The 18788-nt window shown below is 54.2% G+C and overlaps 6 protein-coding genes across 6 annotated transcripts; 1 reads left to right on the top strand and 5 right to left on the bottom strand.

Annotated features, from left to right (window-relative positions):
- Positions 1 to 318: 318 nt before the first annotated feature.
- Positions 319 to 2340, bottom strand: APUU_70526A (transcription factor domain-containing protein; the record flags this gene model as incomplete). Its single annotated transcript, XM_041695408.1, has 4 exons — positions 319 to 829; positions 902 to 1931; positions 1980 to 2143; positions 2195 to 2340. The coding sequence occupies 4 exons, from the start codon at positions 2338 to 2340 to the stop codon at positions 319 to 321; spliced, it is 1851 nt and encodes a 616-aa protein (XP_041561142.1).
- Positions 2341 to 3241: 901 nt separating this feature from the next.
- APUU_70527A (uncharacterized protein) lies at positions 3242 to 5320 on the bottom strand (the record flags this gene model as incomplete). Its single annotated transcript, XM_041695409.1, has 1 exon — positions 3242 to 5320. The coding sequence occupies one exon, from the start codon at positions 5318 to 5320 to the stop codon at positions 3242 to 3244; it is 2079 nt and encodes a 692-aa protein (XP_041561143.1).
- Positions 5321 to 7175: 1855 nt separating this feature from the next.
- Positions 7176 to 10740, bottom strand: APUU_70528A (dDENN domain protein; the record flags this gene model as incomplete). The annotated part of the gene is made up of 4 exons (XM_041695410.1): positions 7176 to 7315; positions 7373 to 7624; positions 7673 to 9994; positions 10056 to 10740. The coding sequence occupies 4 exons, from the start codon at positions 10738 to 10740 to the stop codon at positions 7176 to 7178; spliced, it is 3399 nt and encodes a 1132-aa protein (XP_041561144.1).
- A 2492-nt stretch (positions 10741 to 13232) lies between these two features.
- Positions 13233 to 13970, top strand: APUU_70529S (HAD family hydrolase; the record flags this gene model as incomplete). The annotated part of the gene is made up of 1 exon (XM_041695411.1): positions 13233 to 13970. One exon carries the CDS (start codon positions 13233 to 13235, stop codon positions 13968 to 13970), a length of 738 nt encoding a protein of 245 aa, XP_041561145.1.
- A 108-nt stretch (positions 13971 to 14078) lies between these two features.
- Positions 14079 to 16372, bottom strand: APUU_70530A (uncharacterized protein; the record flags this gene model as incomplete). Its single annotated transcript, XM_041695413.1, has 6 exons — positions 14079 to 14777; positions 14842 to 15017; positions 15063 to 15327; positions 15373 to 16108; positions 16153 to 16275; positions 16320 to 16372. 6 exons carry the CDS (start codon positions 16370 to 16372, stop codon positions 14079 to 14081), a joined length of 2052 nt encoding a protein of 683 aa, XP_041561146.1.
- Positions 16373 to 16434: 62 nt separating this feature from the next.
- Positions 16435 to 18711, bottom strand: APUU_70531A (uncharacterized protein; the record flags this gene model as incomplete). Its single annotated transcript, XM_041695414.1, has 8 exons — positions 16435 to 16443; positions 16685 to 16765; positions 16818 to 16927; positions 16982 to 17344; positions 17394 to 17735; positions 17787 to 17985; positions 18036 to 18139; positions 18189 to 18711. 8 exons carry the CDS (start codon positions 18709 to 18711, stop codon positions 16435 to 16437), a joined length of 1731 nt encoding a protein of 576 aa, XP_041561147.1.
- Positions 18712 to 18788: the final 77 nt, after the last annotated feature.

Raw genomic sequence — 18788 nt, forward strand, 5'->3', positions numbered from 1 at the left:
CATTGTAGATTGTCATGACGTCAGGGTATATACGCATAAGAACAACAACAACAGCACAAAAACAGCAAACACGCCATACTAAAACAAACCCATTTACTTGACTATATACAGACCAACACTTCCCCCATTCCCGTCCTGACGGGCTGGGCTGGGCTGGCTAGCCTCCTACTCAGTTCATATCATATCATATCTCATCCCGACGCATCCGCGCAACCCTACCCACGCCTACCCAGCTATAGTATAAACTGCAAACGGCAATCATACCATACCATACCATAATAAAAAGGGCACACCATTCTTTCATAAACAATCAATCAATCAAGCCTTCTCATCCAGCCCCTCCAAAAAGAAATCCAACTCACTCGGCCCGCCCTGGCTATGCTCGTTCTCGGCAATCTGCTCAAGCAGACTCAGAAACGGATCTTTTTCTTCATTCGCAGCCGCCGCCGCCGCTCCTGTATTTTGTCCGGCGCCAGCACCGGACGAGGGCTGCGAGTCTGGCGACTCGACGGGGACGGGGGTTGATTCGAAGGGGAATGTTGCGTATTGGATTTGAGACTGTGTTTGGGGTTGGGGTTGGGACTGTGTTTGGCTGAGGTGGATGTGTGTTGCTGTGGAGAGGGATGGGGAGAAGAGGTTTGGCGGCCCTGCCCCTGCGGGCTGGTTGAGTAGTTCGGGGTCCGTGGGGATATCGGGCCATGTTGAAGATGGAGAGAAGGAGAGCGAAGTTGGGGAGGTAGATGGGTGGCGTGCGTGAGAGTTGTGCGTGATGTCGTTTGGTTGAGAGGGGAGCGTCGGCGCGTAGAGGAGTTGGGGGTCGAGGTCGATTCTATATTCATCATTAGCATTCGCATTAGTAAATTTCAAGGCGAGGGTGAAGAGAGAGCGATGAGGTACGTACTGCTCATCATCAACAAGCCGGACATGGCTCCCATCGACAACAATACCGGGATACCGATCGAGAAAGTCCTCCAGATGGAAGACCGGCGCGAACCTCACTGGTCGTGCTGCAAGGGTTCGAACAAGATCCGCATGGCAGGCGGATAGTGTAGTGAGGAGATCACGATGATGTTGTACACCCGTCCACGACTGCCGCAGCCACGCAAGCTGGTGCATTTCTCTCGTCAAAAAGTCCGGACTGGATGCAAAGACCTCCCCGTCGCGGCGGCCGTGGTAATGCACACCGTGGATGTGTACTGTGCCTGCGACGGTAAGACAGTAGGCCACGAGGTCTGGCCACTCAATGCGCGGTGCATGCCGAGCTAGCTCGACGAGCTCGGCGATGGCATTGGCGTGCGAGAAGCACAAGGTTGTAGCTTCGATTTGCCAGCTCTGGTGCTGGCCTGAGCCGCGGAGCTCGGCGAGGTCTATTGGGAGGAATGGGCGGTAGAGGAGGCAGTGGACGAGGTGGTAGATGAGCTTTGAGAGGAGGAGGAGGGTGCTTTCTGGATGGCCGAAGAGGGCCTCTATGGACGCAAAGAGGTCATGCGTACCGGCAGCCCAAAGATCAAGTTCCTGTCGGATCTTGGAGAGGTTGGAGAGGGCGTGCCATGGGAAGTGCGAGTCGCCTTTGACGCCTCCCGCGGCGAGATAGCGGTGCGTGACGCCGAGGATCCGCGATATATCAACGAGAAGCGCGGAACAAGACCCCGCGGTTTTGCGGCGGTCCGACGAGTACGGGATATTGGGGCCGACCGGGTTAAACAAATCCCCAGGGTCAGCACCGGAAGAGTGAGACGCCGGCAGGCGTACAACGATGGAGTGGTCGGCGATAAGACACGGACGCTTCGACCCGCAGGCCAGAAACCTATCCATCACGTAGACAGACCAAAAGAGGCGACGGCGCATCTCGCGTTCCTGCGGGAGCGCTGGATGGGAGGGTGGCAGTTCGCGATACAGATCCAGAGCGAGCACCATCGATACCGCGTTTCCTACCTGGTCAGCTCGCGCACCACCGGTTGTAGTAGGACTGAGCGTACCTAGAGTCATGTAGGCCTTTTTCCCACAGCCGTACGCATAGAATGTCTGCGACAGCAGCAGCAGCGTCTGGAGATTCTCGATCGAGGGCTGGTCGATATCGATCATCCGCCGGGCCTGGCGGGCGTACTCCAAACTCCCCGGCGGGGGATTCACCGTCGTATACCTGTTCGATTAGCCACTGGCCGGCACCCTAGAAGCCGATCAAGAGGCGTACCGTAGGGTCAAAGCATAAATAGCCATGGACAAATACACCGGCAACTGGCCATTCTGGTGGCGCTGGCGGGTTGACGCCTCATCCAGAATAAAAAACGGCTTCCCATGCAGCCGCGCAAAATACGCATCCAGCATCGCATCCGGCATGCGACCGGGCTGGGGATGCGCATACGAAGAAACCGGCGGCGGCGGTGCAAAGGGAAACGCAGCAGCTTGTGGGTGCGATTGCGGATGCTGATGCGAGTGCGAGTGGGGATGGGGATGTGCAAGCTGCGGCAGATCAGGCTTCACAGGCGACGAGGGCGAGAGCGGATGGGTATCATCCTGCAGGCGTTTCTCGAGCCCATCGACCCGTTTCAGCAGCGCCTCGAGCACATCAGTTTTCGGGCCTCGCTTTTTCGGAACAGCGTCTGCAATTCATCATTAGCCCAGACCAGAATCAGTCGCCTTTGCTGGAATTTTGGCTGGTTTGTACCGTAAATACAGGCACATTGGAAGACCTTGCAGGCTTCGCAGCTGGGGCGGAGGCGATTGCATTTGATCTGACGATTAGCGCGCACTCTCTCCACTCTCTCGATGACAGAAATACCTTTCGCTTTCGACACGACTTGCAGTTCATGGACTCGCGGGGCTCAGCGGTGGCCCGGCGAGGCGTCAAGCGGTCGATGCTGACCGTAGGGCGCGACATGACAGGCAATCAGTCAAGAGAAGGGGAGGCGAAAGCAGGACATGCTGGAGAACAGGAACGAGGGACCGGTTATATTATAACGTGGAGCCCCGGACATGGTTTGATGCAGAGGCTAAACAAAAGAAGACTAGGAACGGACGTAGAACCGATGCGGGGATGGTGACAGTGAGAGGGAGAGAGAAAAAGAGCTGGGGACAGTGGGGACTGGGGACAGCACTAGGGGCGTAGTCGCTCGGCTAAAAGTGTCAACTCGGACACTCCGTCGCAGCGGGATTTTCCCCAAGCAAGAACGGACAACAGTCCGGATCGGCAGGCAATATATTCAATGTTCGGTGTTCAGTATTCATTCAGTATGCGCTCCTAACTAATATACGAGTGAGTATACGACCCTGACGCCATCCGCACAAAATCAAACGGCACATTCTGCCCGACCAGCAGCCGCAGCGTTTCCACCGTCGTCCACGCATTCACGTCCTCAATCCTGTACGCCGTCCACCCCGACAGCCCTGCAACCCCCACCGGATCCCCATTGCGTTCGCCCCGCGTCAGGTCCAGGTACACTTTCCCCCGGGTCGACGGCGGCGACGCCCGCCCTGTACTGCGATAGTGCCTTAGTAGCGGCTGCACCAGCAGCGACTTCTCTGGCGGCAGCGCCGATACAATCACAAACGGCTGCTCGACTAGCTTGACCGACTGGATAGATGTAAAGGGTTCCAGGCCGTCCGCTAGGGGCCCTGTCGCCCGAAACCCGACCGTGTAGATTGCGCCCACGCCGAGACTGCGCAGCGCGAAGATACTCGCCGAAGCTTCGCTCTCTGTGCCGGATAGGATAATGGCCGCACGCCCACGGTATGCCGATGGGACGTAGTCGCGTGTGAGCGTCGCGCGGATACCCTTCCACGTGGCGTTCTCGCCAACCAGGGATCCGGGACTGGTCACCACGATCGTGTCGACGAGGCCGATTGCTCGCGCGGCGTCGCTGATGGCCGGGAGCCGCGAGCCACTGCCGCTGACGGGCGGGTGGAGTGCCGCGCCACCAAAACTTGGCTGTGTAATTACCCGCTCGATCGAGCCCGCTGGTCCACGGTCGATGGAGGTCAGCGTGTGCGGGAGGCTAAGCTCGTTAAAGCATTTCTCCATAAACATCGACTGCGGCGTCGCTCGGAAGGAGCCGATCGCGTATATGTCCCGCTTCGGCAGCTGTCCCATAATATGTAATGCTTCGTTGATCTCCGCAGCTGTCAGCTGGCCAGGAGCTGCGATCATAGGTAGAAGTGGATGCGTAATAGGTGAGAACACCGTATTCAGCGCTCGCGAAAGCTGTCCCAACTGTCCCATATTGACGGCCGACAACAGTGGATACATCCCATGTGTCTGCTTCACCGTTGACCGGAAGTACTCCAGTTCGTAGTTGGCCTCCACACTATCCACCATCGCAATCATCTTGACAATATCCGCATACTTGGCGCTCTCTGCAAAGATCCGCGGCGCCTCGGGAGACGTCCACTTCCAGGTCCCCGAGAAATCGTGGAACGCAGACATGATCACGCTGTTTCCCTTCACCTCTGCCAGCTTGCGCCGGATATCCTCTGGTAGCCATAATTCCACGTCAATATACTCCACCCCCCACTGAATTGCCCGCCTCAAATACCGGTAAAACAAAGCCGGGTTGTCCTTAGGAAACTTCCCATTCTCTTTCGTGCAACGCGTCGTAAAGATAATCGGCAACTCCGTATGCTGCCGCAGCAGCATCAACTGCTGTCCTACATACCGCAAACTGGGGACCGGACTCTGGGGGTCCTGCGGCACCGGGTCCACCAACAGATCCACGCGGATCTCAACGGCGTCGGAGCCCACCGATAGAATATCCAGATTGGGCAGGGCGGCATGAACATCAGGGAAAGTCGTTGAGATGAAATTGGTGCGGGTTTTTGTCTTCAAGTCCTCATGCGGCCTTGTCTGGCCTAGAATCAACGAGAGAAACCGGGTGAGATCGCGTCGGAAGAACGGACTTCGCAGTGAGAACAGGAACTCGTAGTCGCATAATTCCGTCAGTGCTTCCTCGGGGAAGGACCCGTCGTCCACGCAATGCAGGTTGACGAGGATGAAGGCTGATTTGTCGCATCCATCAAGACTCCGGGGGAGATCGCTCGCCCGGATCCCTACTACAACCGCGCTACTTCCCCGTCCTAATGTCGCGAGTGACGTCTCTGCTGTCCATGGTTTCCCTAGAATGTCCGCCACCACCTGAACGATCGCCTCTTGGCCCGGTCCGTATACCGTAACGACAGCGCGAGAAGGCTCCTGCGGAACAGCCTGGGGGAAAGGAAGAGTAGCAGAGGCGGGGGCTCCCTTGAGCGTTGTCGGCGAGGCGGCAAGAGGCGAGTCGGCTCTGAGGGTGGTAGCCACGGGTTGATGATGGAGGGCAGTTTGCATCATCTTTCAAGGCATACTTAGATGGCGCGGGATCTCAAGAGGTTTAAGGAGTAGGCAAAGGTCGCGGATAGATATGTCAGATAATGGGAATGTCACGCAGTGGTCTAAGAGGACGGATAATTTGGGTACGATACGTGGAGTCGCATCGATGATCAGCGGAAACCGATTTCCTTCCACGAGCTCAATCAGTACAGAGTGCAAAGAATGACTTCACAAGTATGAAAGGAGGAAAATAAGAGAGAAAGAGAGAGCGAGAGACACAGTTAAGAAGAGACAGAAACCACCGTCGAACAACACAGCCTCTGGCTAAAACCGCAGCGGGAAACAGGGAAAACGAAACCACCAACAACAGCCTGGGGCAATTGCCGTGATCTAGTCCTTATAAGAGCAGGACCAGCAGGGAGTGAAACTCACAGCAGGCGAGTACTAGCAGCAGCAGTAATAATAATAATGGGCGGAATGAATGGATGGATAAGAGCGCGCCGACCGGGATTAGTCCGAGGGGCGACTGGCCGCAACGTCAAGACACCAGGACCACGAACGCGGCACGGAGAGGGTCATTTCTCACAGCGCGCTCTGAAGCTGGAAGGCAGCGAGAGTTCTGGATGGAGATCGATGGATCGGGGAGGAGGTGCTGAGGCAGCTGTTGGGCCAAATGGAAGGGAGATTTTGTGCCTCCCGACGGCTAAATTTCCCCGGTCTCTGCAGCGGCACGAATTGTTCCGCCAATCACAGGAGCCCTGCCTGTCGCCGTATACAGCGCGGACAACAGCCAGGGAATGGATAAAGACGGGCTAAAGTGGTTAAATGGGAGAAGCGGATGAGTTGCTGAAACTGAAGAACCACGGCAAATTGAGGCAAACAGGTCCCGTTAAGAGATGAGTGCGAGACTGGACGACAGACGGACAAGGTCCAGATGTAACCAGAGCATAACATGCTATACCAGGTGGACTACAATATCAGGTCCTACGCAGCCCTGCTACTCTGGGCTCGCCCTACATGATACGAGGAAAAACTGCCATGTCCACCGACAGCTTCGCCATACTAATTGTCCGTCGGCATCCTCCCGGGGCATAACTCAGTCGCCGCCAGGGACAGTGCTGACTAGGTACTATTAAATAGCCCTGAGCGGCTGCCGGACTGGATAAACAGCGTCTACTCCGTCTTCCGTCTTTTGTAATCAGAAACAGTGTGAGATTGATGCCGCGGTAACGAACGAGAAGTGTATCAAGGGTATAGAAGAAAGTAAACACAATAGATCCAACAGCCAAATAGCAAAACACAAGGCCTGTCCTGCAAGTACACCTCAAATCCAGTATCCCGTGCCACGCACGGGCGATTAGTATGTCTATGATGCATGTATGTGCCAATAACTGTACAAGGATCGAAACTGTACGCATGAACCCCAAGCGACAAGTCAAAGTCAAGGCTCATGACACTCGACAACCGGCCGAGCCAGTCGCAGGTAGATCGCCGAGTTCGACGTTGCGTCTTGGCATCCAGCCACGCAGCTGCAAATCTCGCGCTGGCGGTCCAAAGAATGAGAGGAAATGTACTCAGATGAGAAACGAAAGATGTCCTGCCTGCGAGTCTAAGAACTTTTATTGTCGTGAGCTTTTTCGCAATCGGCGCGGGAAATGCCGCGGTAGGCGAAAGCAGGGCAGTGAGTGTTTCAAAGCCGATTGAGTCACCACTCACAAGACCTCAGATAGATCAGTCTGTCTCCGATATGCAGCTCGTCGCCGACCCGCAATGGGGTCTGGAAGAGCACCAGATAGGAGGAATATGTGGAAGCGTGATATTGATCCCACTTTTATACGTCGGGACGACACACTCCACCAACCATCGTGCATCACTCTTACGGAGGTGAGATCGCGAGCCCATTCATCAGCTTAGGGAGGGGCTTCCGTCGTGCGTTGTTCGCTGTCTTTGACACCCGGGGAGCTCCGTGAATCATGCGGGGCTCTTTCATGAGACTGCTATCAAGTTTTGCGGGTGCTGCTTGAAAGTCAGTTAACCATTACTTAATCAATATCAGAGGCGGTCACCACAAACCTCGTGTGACAACGCGGGTGTAGTCCCCGGAAAGATTTGTCTGCGTCCTGCTGGCAGCAAACGAGGCGGCACTTGCTGTTCTCCAAAGATGATTCGACGTGTCGGAGAGGAAGTCGGTGGTGGATCTTCCAGAAAATATTGATGACCGGCCCCTGTTTCGCTTTGAGAGGACGATTTCATCGAAGAGCGTTATCCTTGGATCCTTCTTTTTGGGGTTTACCCTTTCCCGGTCACTGATAAACTCGTTGAAACCTGATCACGTCAGCATAACCCATGTCCTGCGGTTGGAAATGAACTTACCCTGAGTCTGGGATAAAATGCCAATGTAGTCAGCATGCTCACCCGGCAAGCTCTTGCAGAACGCATCCATGTCGAAGCTGTAGGTGAGACCTGCCTTCTTCTTGTCGCCACTTGCTGGCTTAAGAAACTTCTTGTAGGTGTATAACAAGCTGGCGAAGCATCGGACAAACGCAGCTCGCACTTGCTCCGGCTGAAACGCAACGGGGCAAACCAAGCAGATCTGGTGGGCACACCGGTTGTGCACCACCGTTTTGCAAGGCGCACACCTATACATGTTCTCGTCGGCTCGTTCGTCACAGACAGAGCAGATCGCCTTGTCGTCCCATGGCTGGAGCTGCAAGCAATGTCCTTCCACCCAGGACGTGCCATCGTTGTTGTGGATTGGCTGGACTACGGGCTGAGGAACGATAGTTGAGGCTGCGACTGTGGACTGTGCATAAACCGACGGGGCATACGTAGACTGGAAATCGGTGTTCAACGTGGTCACAGACAGGTTTGGCGCGTGTCCTAGGAAAGGTGCACTTGGTCGTCTCGGAATCTGGCGCATATCCATTCCAAAAGATGAGCTGCGTCGAGACGAGGCATCGAAGTGACCAGAGCGCTTCTCGCGCAGAGATGCTTGGAGAGCCATTCCTGAGTCGTTGCGCGGCGTCGTCGGCAGCGGTGGGAAATGACCGGAGATGGGCGACGTATCTCTACCACTCGGCGAGGGAGGGGATCCAGGCTTGAAAGTCGACGCGGTCCCTGGGCGATCCGAGCCCTTGGAGGAATAACCTCTTGAAGCCGCTTGTTCATTACGTGCGTGCAGGAAGGCGTTGAAAATAAGTGGCGGGGTTGAGTTCGGAGGGACAGCACCCTGACCAAAGGCATTCGAGTTGAGGCTGACGTACTTTGACAGGTTGGTCGACTGCGCCTTGGAAGAGTAGATGGAAGGGTTCTCGGCAATGAAAGCGTCGTACGGGAAGGTCTCAACGGCATAAGCAGGAGGGCCGGTGGGGACTCCGTATCGAGTGTGGAGGGGAGCAGCAAGTTGGAGCAGCGATTGGAGCTTCCGGCGCTGGTGCCGCGGGAGAGGAGTTGGCTTCACTGTGCTCTCAATGAGGTCCTGGTCAAGGTCAACCAAGACGAAGTCGTCTGAAGGAAGTTCAACCTTCTCATAGCGTCGTTCAATGCCAACGATGTAAGGACAAGGTGCTTCCAGAGCTTGAATCAGTCGCGCGGGGAGGATAGGGATCAACACGCCGCACCAGGGAATTGGGAAGAGAAGGTCCACCAAGGCCCGAGTGGCAAGGTATAACATGGACGTGTGGGAGGACAGGAAGATGATGCGTGACTCGGTGAGCGCATACTCGAAAAGAATCATGATGTTGGCAAGCGAGAGCGTTCGGAACAAGGCGTATATATCCGTGTTTCGGGCCCCTGGCAGCTCATTGGTGGCTTCCTTGCGAGCAAAAAGTCGTAGTTCACGCACAGCTAATTCTACCTGGGTTTTGGAGGTGTTGGGGGCGAAGGCCTCCGTACACAGGTTCATCACGTATCTTTCCAGTGGTTGCCAAATGCCCATACGAGGGGAGGCCGGGGGAACACGTTGGACGTTGTTATCAGTCATCGGGACAATGACGGCCTTTAACCATTCCTTCCAGAAACCAGTCATATTCTCTTCACGTCCCAGGATACCATAGGCACGAGGGATCCAGAAACCAGTGTCTCCATCAGTCAACCCTTCGATCTTTGATGCCGCTCCATGACGCACCGGGCGCAGAAGATCGGTCATCAAGCCAATTTTCTCCTCCACTGCACTGATTTCATCTTCCAGTTGTTCTCTCGAGTCAGATCCGGATGGTACGGTGGGAAGTTGAGCCAGGAGCCTGGAGAGCTTGGCCCGCTCCTGGGCCAACCGCTCCCCTAGACTGGCTGCCAGTTCTCGCTCCTCATCCGTCATATTATCTTTGCGCCATTCCTCGCAGCACTTCTCCAACTGATTGGCCGCTTCATTATTCAACGGGATCCAGACAATGGCACATATAGCATGCAGGCGTGAGCCGTTATCACTAGTCATCACGAAACCATGCCATGTCGACCGCGGCCTCTGATCCGACGAAACGATGTTGATGTCGTTCGGGAATGCGAACATGGGGACGTAGTCGGGGAAGGTGGCACGTTGTTTCTGGTCCTCGGACATTCCTTTCGGGGGGTATCGGTCGAGGAGCACGGGTTCGAATCTTCGTTTCAGAGGATGCATGGCAGGGGAGATCTCCAATGGTTGGGGAACTGGGATTACGGAATTGTAGTTACTTAGACGTCGTGAAGTCCGAATCGACGCTATAGCCAGTTAGCGCACCTATCTATTTTGATACAGCTCAATGGTTGTTAGTTTACACACCTTGGCGAGCAACCGACGGCTGTCTCTTCATACTGTTCATATCACGAAAAGACATGTGCCGCCGCACGCTCCCAATGCTAGACCGGAGCAATCCTGACTGCTGCGGCTCATCGGACGTAATTTTTTGGGTGCGTAATCTGGACCGAGGCCGCGACGCGGGGGTGATGGCACCGGCGCTGAGACTTAGGTCCGACAAAAACGACTCTCTCTCCGAGGCAAACTTGACCAACGCTTTATCAAAATCGAAATCCTCCAGCCCAAGAAACTGCGAAGCACGGGGGGACTGAGGGATAGCAAGACTGCCATTACCACCGCCGCCGCCGCCGCCGCCCTTAATTGTCATGCTGCTGCGGTTACTGTGCGAGCCGTTGGCATTGGGGTCTGAGTCTTCGGAGCGAAACGAGAGACGCTGGTATGAACTGCGAGGGCCAATAACAGAGGAGCTTCGAGAGACAAGCCCGTCAAAGCGAGGGTCGTGAGCATCCTCGGCGTCGGCATCTTCCTCAATTGTATCTGTCACGGCGGGGCCGGGCGAAGTGGCATTGGCAGTTCGATATTCCTCCCCCAGCTTACGAAAAGTTTCCAGAACCTCCGAGCCGTCAACACCAGCTATCCAGAAGTAATCTGCGAGCGGGGAGGTCAACGTCTCGGCGGTGGTGGACGAGGAGGAGGTGGAAAAGGGCATGTTCAGAGATGGTCGGGGGTCGGTGTTGGTGTCTGCGGGGTTGAGATCATGAATCGTCAAGGAAAGTCGTGGGCTTCGTCACAACATTGAGGAATGAGACCAGTCACTAGAAAACCTCGGACGGCTCCAGTAGCGATTAAGCGGAGAGTCGAGTAGAGTTCAGCGATCAGGGGGTGCGAAAGGAACGAACAGGGCCAGCAGAAGGGTGGGATTGCGACAAACTCGCGGAGGTCAGGGGCGGGGGGGGGTAAGGAAGGCGGCTGGCGATCGCAAGGCAGACGACGGAGAATTGCAAAAGGGAGAGAAGAATGAAAATAGCCAGAAACTTAGAAAGGGAACAGGAGAGCCACAGAGATAAGGGCTAAGGAGGGGGATGGAGAGGGAATGGTGGTTGTGGAGGAAGAGGGAGAGGAGGGAAAGACGTTTTGGTGGTGCCGATCTGGATGGAGAGAGAGAGAGAGAAAGGAGCACAGAAAAGGAGGCCCGTCCGAGCACTCGCACCTCGCCGTTTCTGGTCAATGACAATACAACTGCGGATTTGCAGCCGGATTTGCAGCTGGGGCCCTTCGTTCTGTGTTTTCTCCGACGGTTCACTGTTTACTTGTGATTTTATTATTCTACTGGGGTGTTTTTCTTTTTCGGCAGGTTGCGTGGAAGGGGGGCAGAAGCACAACGCGACAAAACGGCCGCCAGAAAAGTCCAGCCAGCCCCAAGAGCCTAGCCTTGTCTCAGTTGCACAAGAACAGAGGCCTCCTGGCGACCTGCGGCTGCAGCCTGGCCCCGATCGCGGTCTCGTCTGTTCCTGGCCTTGTTGGCAACTTGGTCCGGTGTACACGCGGTGATTTGGCTTCAACTTTCAACCCGAGAAAAAAACAAAAAAAAAAAAAAAAAGTAATTAACGGCCCTAATCACCCAACGTGCAGAACATGCTGGGCAGTGGGATCAAGGATGAAGCGAAAACGCAACTAAGGAATCCCAAGGCCAGGACGAGGTGCTGGGCTACTGCAAGTGTGCGCCTCTAGCTGCATCCAAGCCAACCACCCCGTCGTTGTCTCGGCTCGCCAGGAACCAGCCGCCTGTCCCCTCCGCTCTCCCGCCTCTTCTCCACGGCGGCGACGGCGAACCGGCAGCAAGAGGAAGAGTTAGGTTATTATTGTTGCGTCTTATGACTCCTGAATCCTGGATGCTGCGTCAAAGCACGGGCGGGAGGGAGAACTCCCAAGTGGGGGCGTAGGCTGTGCTGGAGTGGACTCCAGGCGATTCTGGAGAACGACAGTTCGAGACAACCATGGAACAGCCAGCCAATGGCTCTGATATTGAAATCCTCCCAGTGCCAACGTCGTAGTGAAGCGAGCTGGGTCTGTCAAACCTTACTTGGCTAGCATTTCCGCTCCTGCAGAACGCACCGACAAAAGAATTGACAATTGTCTCAGACTGTGTCCGGCAACGGGTCCGTCCCTGAAGAGTGAAGAGTGCCGAGGCAGAGGCGAACGGTGAACCGCTAGGTGACTAGCTCGCCACTGCGACCCCGTCCTGTAATTGCATCGGCAATTCAGGTTTGGGGAATGCCTCCCTATAATATCCGACATCTATACCAGATGCGGCTTGGCAGGGTTGGCGTGTGCCTGCAAAACACATCAGGACTATGGCCGTCAAAGCAAATCAATCGTCAAGCCCGGAGTTGTGGCGATCTGCGGATCAGCAGGAGTCGGAATCCGGAACCAGAGAGGGCAAATTGAACCAGCGATCACTGGGGCACAATGGAGTTGGCCGATTCATGAAACGTTGGCTGATTTTTGGACTGTCCTGTATCTGGAGTTGTATACGCACGGACTACGGAGTACCTGAGCAATATACTGTATAGCTAGCACACGCTCTTCACCATGTCTGCTCCGACGCTACAGCCTACCAACCTCTTCCGGCAAGGAGTACAACCGCGTCATGACGGTGGGGTCTGCCTGATTCATGGTCGCACAAACAATCGCGGATACACGGTACAACCACCGAATCGCCCGAAGAAAATTCGGCTCGCCTACGCAGTCCTCCTGGTACTCGGAGTTAAACTTTGTACCGTCTCACCATGGGCATATTTCCCCTTTTCGGTAAAAACGACCAAGTAGCACATTGTGGGACAAAGCGCTTGTCAGCTCGCTAATATATTTCCGAGAAGTATTAACTAACACAGACCCGGTGCTAGCACAGGAGTCATCCAGATTGTCCAACAGCAGGGCATCAAATAAGATTAAGATTCCATCTTAATCGCCGACTCTAATTGAATACGAGGCATGACGATATCGTAGAGACAAGAATCTAATCGGAGCGTGTCCGAGCATTCCACAGCTTGTCGCTGCCTCGGTGAAGGATTCCGACAAAAGATAAAAAATGTCTGCGGGGAAGATTCCCATCTGACTCATTCACCATCTCGACATTCAACAATCAAACAACAACACAACAGATAAACTAGGATATATAGACCAGTTATATTATACAAAATGCCCACCCCAACCCCCAAACTCATAATCTTCGATTTCGACGGAACCCTCTTCGACTCCCACGCCGCAATCACCACCTCCGTGCAACTCACCTTCAACTCCCTGCTCCCCTCATACAACCCCCCACTAGCCGACCTCAACAGACTAATTTCCATCGGCGCCCCGCCCGAAGTCACATTCAAAGCCCTGCAGCCACAACCAGGCACAGACAAACTGCCAGACGGGAATCCCACCCCCGTCGGCTTCGACGAGAATACATGGGTGCATGAATACCGCTCCATCTACGCAACCCACGGACAGCCGCTGACGAAGCCGTACCCCGGAGCGCGCGAGGTGCTGACGACCCTGCGAGAGCGCGGGTTCAAACTCGCGATTATAAGCAACAAGGCTGTTGCGGCGGTGAAGACGGCGCTGGAGGCGCATGGGCTGGACGGGATTGTGGATGAGGAGTTGATTGTCGGGGAGCCGATGTTTGGGGGGAAGAGGAAGCCGGATCCGGCGGGGTATACGGATGTTTTGGTTCCGAGGCTGGGTAGAGAGTTTGAAGAGGGGGAGGTGTTGATGGTTGGGGATACGGTGACGGATGTGTTGTTTGCGAGGAACATTGGGGCGAGGGTTTGCTGGTGTCGGTTTGGGCAGGGCGATGCGGAGGAGTGTGAGAGGGAGAAGCCGGAGTTTGAGATTGAGCGGTTGGCGGATGTGATTGGGGTGGTGGATGCTCTGGAAGACTCGATATAAACTAATAAACTAGATATAGACGATATAGATTGTTAGATATAAGATGGTTTTGAATAGAACGCAAGTTGGTATAACGACGCTCAAAATGGCCATAGCTCAGAGAAAACATCAAGAAACAGCATAATGCATAATCCCCTCAACATCCAACTGCTCCGCCAAATCCAGCAACTCCCTCGGTTCCAGCCCAACCGTCGCCTCGACAGAAAATATATCCCAATCCAACTCGGCCGCTTGCTCCGTTCCTGTTCCTGTTCCTGTTCCTGCACCCAGATTCGACCCAGACGCACCCAAGACATCCCCCGCAGCCAAATCCACACCCGCACCAGCATTACCATCCGCAATCAACCCCGACGAAGTCTCCAACTCCGTAATAAACGGCCCCATAACCCTCTTCAGATGATCCAGCTCGGCGCGTCTCAACGGCGCCGTCAAATTCCCCTTAACGACCAACGTCTCCAGGACGAAATCCGCATTCCCTCCCCAGTGGTCGTCCGGGACGAGCGACGGCGCAATCACGCGGATGATGTACAGCAGGAACGCGGAGGCAAAGGCGTCTTCGATCTGGAAGGGCAGGAAGGCTTCGATGCGGTCTTCGTCTGCGAGGGTGCGCAGGGTTTGCAGGACGGTTAGGGCGGACTCGACGCAGCAGGTTAGGAGGGAGGTTATGATTGGGGAGAGGGAGATGTCGAGGGGTTGGGGTTGGTGGTGGGGTGGAGTGCGCGATTGGTTTTGGGGCGCGGTTTGCGTGTTTTCGAGGTGTGCGTGGAGAGCGCACATTACGAGGGGGCGGGTTGTGAGGACGACGCACTGGGAAGAGGGTTAATGGAATGATTTCAGACTGGGAGAATGAGAGGATGGGAGGGATTCTCACGTGGTGGTAGGCTAGTATCAGCCGTGTGGCTGCTCGAGATGCACGGCTGAGTGAGCCGTGGAAGTGTGTTCGCAGAAGGTCATTGAGATCCTGCGAGAGCTCTGCGAGATTGCGGAAGATAGACTGCGTGTCTTTGATTAGGGTTCCGTCGAAGTCGGCGCCGACGCCGTATACAGCTATGCAGGGTCAGCTCTGCTCAACTGGACGGGTTAAGAGCATACTTGTCAGAATGCGCGCGCTTAAACGCGCAAGCCGGACGTGCAGAGTAAGCGTCTTCTCATCTACACTGCCATTGACGAAGAGCTTCACTGTGATGTCCTCGTCACGGATTGAGCTCGGCGCGCCAATCAAGGCTGCGAATTCCCTGTCTAGCATGTACACGATCCAGAAAATAGTCTTGCAGCGACGAGATAACTCCTCGCCAAGCTGCTCGGGTACGTGCCGATGGATGCCTTCGATGATGCAAATGCGAAGGGCGTGGCCTATCTACTTTCGGTTAGGTATATGATGACAGAGTGATGAGGATCTTACATGTTGAAACGCCGAGACCCTCATATCAACCGACTGAAGATAAATAGCCGCCAGAGTAAGAGTCTCGATACGCTGTAAAGGATTCGCATCCATGCCAGACATATCCGGCATCAGCGCCATAGCCCGGGAAGCATACTGATAGCCATCTGGCGGGGCATTCGGCGGCCGATTCGGCGCAAGGAAAGCCTTCCCAAAAGCAATGATGAGCAAATACTGCGCAAACCACAGACGCATAGAGCCAACCCGCTCCTCCGGGTTTGTATAGAACTCGTGCAGACTGCGGATAAAGGCAACCTCGTCAATGATATAGAACAGAGGTCCGAAGTAGAAATGCGCAGTGTGAATCAGATACAGCCCATGATCCATCGGCGGCAATCCGGCCAGATCCGGCGTTTCATCGACAGGTAACGGCCGCCATTTCAGAGTGAACAGAGTACCGTCCATGTGCCAGGGATCCGGAGGGTGGTTCGCTTCTGGGACCTGTTCTCCTAGCAGTGCGAGAACGCGGCGGCAGAAGGACCACGATGACGAAGGGCCCATGTACCAGAACCTCCCATCGGGGGCCTTTGCGAAGGAGTACTCCACCAAAGGATTGTGAGAGAACTTCGACCGCGGCTGATCCTGCGGTCTTGGTGGGTAGTTTTCGACGTCAAGTACCTCGCCAGGCACAAAGGTCTGGTGGGGCACGCCGTTATACACCACGGGCGAGTTGCGGCGTTCAAGCTCGCGCAGGTAGCTGTCTCTTAGCAAGTATACAACTGAAGGAATGAATGAGCCCACCTTTCCGGCACTGAGACGCGGGAGTCCTCGACTGCATAATGGCAGCGGCGTTTCCTCCTGGCACAGCGTGTGCATGGGTTCGTGCCGGAGCACTTGACCTTCATGGTCCGGCATCTTTCGCATCTGTGGCTGTCAGTGCCTGAGTTGGATAGATATCGAAGACCTACGCTTTATGGCATTTCCTCGTCACCCTCGACTGCTCTGGGGCCGTGAGAGGCATTATTCAGACGGTTGTGTGGTTGAAGAGAAATGTCGGAGCAGAATCCCGAGATATCGGAGCGCTTAGTCATTCTATACAGACTGTTAGTAAGTTACCAAGTTACTGTTAACTAGTTAACTGCAAGATTGACTAATGACTAGTTAACTGATTGAGTCATTGAATTGACTATTATTACAAAAAATAAAAAGTTAAATTAAACACCCTATGCAGATGGCCACTGACCATGCGGCTACAAGAGTACTCGCTTTCTCAACATTCCGACCCAGTGTGTTGACTTGTATTGACCGAGCTTGAGGCTGGAGTAAGACCTACAGCATGATCCATGAACTTATGCAGGTGAGAGACAATCTCCATCTCGTTACCTTCAATCAAGCCTATCCGCTTGTACGAGATCTGCCCGAGTTAGCCCATGATCTATGAAACGCACCAGAGAAGACAAACTCACAGTATCTAGAGGACAGAGACGAATAAAATACCAGTCGTAGCTGTCGGTGGCGATTCCATATATTGGTATCGTTGGACAGCCTGCCTTTCTACGGAGCCGCTTCAGGATTGCTGGATAGCAGTAAGTAAGATAAGATACTCGATTGGGGATTCAGAGAAACTCACCCATATACGACATGGCCTCGTACCAGCCTATCCTTGAATGACTTAAGCCCTTGACCAACACTACCGTGTTTCCTTCCATATTTTTCTGGCTGCCGTACCAGAGGACGTGGTCCATCGTGCCGCGAATCATCCTCTGCTGCCTCTTGTACAACCATGGGGCTGAAATCTCGTTTTCAACGCCCCACCGGACTGAGTTGTAATTGGGGGAATTGTCTGGGTTCTTCCCCCGCTGATTCTGATATAGCTTTTCTCGCTTTTTCTCGGCCAGAGCGGCGAGCATAAGAGCGTTGACCCGAGCCCTAATTAGGGGCTCATCTTGCCGCGCCCGGCCAAAAGCGAGCTTGTAGTCCTCCAGAACTTGGCCTAAACATGTTAATATGCCGAGGGATATTTAAAGAACCATAATACTCACCGAGGTATTTAGGGACGTCGCGTTTCTCTGAATCATCTAGGTGCCAGACCTCTTTATTTTGTTCGCCGCACTCTAGGCCAAAGATGCAGTCTACATCTTGAGAGCGTATATCAGACAAAGCCAGGGTCGTAGGCTGACCAGCATCATCCTCATCACTCTCCTTATCATGGCCCCTGGTGCGTGCTATATCGACTAGCTCCCGGATCATTGCCTTGGCCGCGGTGCTGAGTTTGTAACGGTCGAAAAACGCCTTCATTGTGGATTCGAGTCTTGCCCTGACCGCGACGCTATGAAGCCAACTCGTCTTGACACCCTTGAAGGTCTTGATTTCGGGGAGCGGTTCTGAGAAATCATAAGTTAGTAGTCCTTTAGAGATGGGTTCTCGATACTTACTGCCGTCATGTTCAAGCCACTCGGCGTCGTCTTCTGAAATATCGCGTGGCTTTACATTCCACACTGACCAATTTTCAGTCGTCCCCCAGTCTGGTCCGCCGCAGGATAGTCTGATCGAGACTGCCTTGTCGAGTATTTTGCTGATTTGGCCGATAATAGTTTGCCGACTATCACTCCAGTTCAACTCCAGAGAGCAATACTAAGAGGATATATTAGACAGATCATTACTACGAGGGAATACGGAAGTACCTTGTACTTTCTGTTGACATGCATAAAAATCCACTTGAAACCATCAGTGTATATGCCGTATGTCTCCTTAGCCAAGCCGTCCTCCCGATTCCGCTGGATCATCGCTATAGACTGGTTAATAGCTTGACAGTAACCAGACATCAAGCTGCTCACCTATAGCAGCAAGAGTTGGTAAATACTCCGCACAGTTCCCAATCGGCTTCTCCGCTCGAAGAACGACCAGGTTTGTCTTTAGCTCTGCTTGGTTTCCATACCACAGCACATAATCGGCCGCGCACTCCCTGACGTTGTTTCCATCACTCCAGCTCCCTGGGACGGTGATTGACTGCTCATAGCCCCAGAAGAGTGTCCCCAGGGTATCCGCAGCCTCTGACTCCGGATCAAGATCCCCTAGCACATTTCGCTTCGCTTGAGCTAGTAGAAGATGTAGTATGGCATCGACTCGGGGTCTGGTATGGACTGGAGAATGCGGATCAGCATCGCCCGGTGTTGTCGGCGTTAGGGCTAAGTGATAGTCGTCCAGTAACGTGTCGAAATAGGCACCCGGTTCAGATGCGTTGTCGGATGAAGCAAGGTGCCATGTTTTCTTGCTTTGACAAGAACTGCTTGTTTTTATTTCGCAAAAGTCAAGAAACGAACCGTCGACCTTGCTGCAGGTGCTCTGAGACTGCCCCATGACTTGGTTGTTGTACTTGCTGTGATGGATTCATGAAGGTAGGGAGTTGGAAGAAGAAATCTGAAAACTGACTTGAA

Source organism: Aspergillus puulaauensis, chromosome 7 (assembly GCF_016861865.1).
Source record: "Aspergillus puulaauensis MK2 DNA, chromosome 7, nearly complete sequence".
NCBI lineage: Eukaryota > Fungi > Ascomycota > Eurotiomycetes > Eurotiales > Aspergillaceae > Aspergillus > Aspergillus puulaauensis.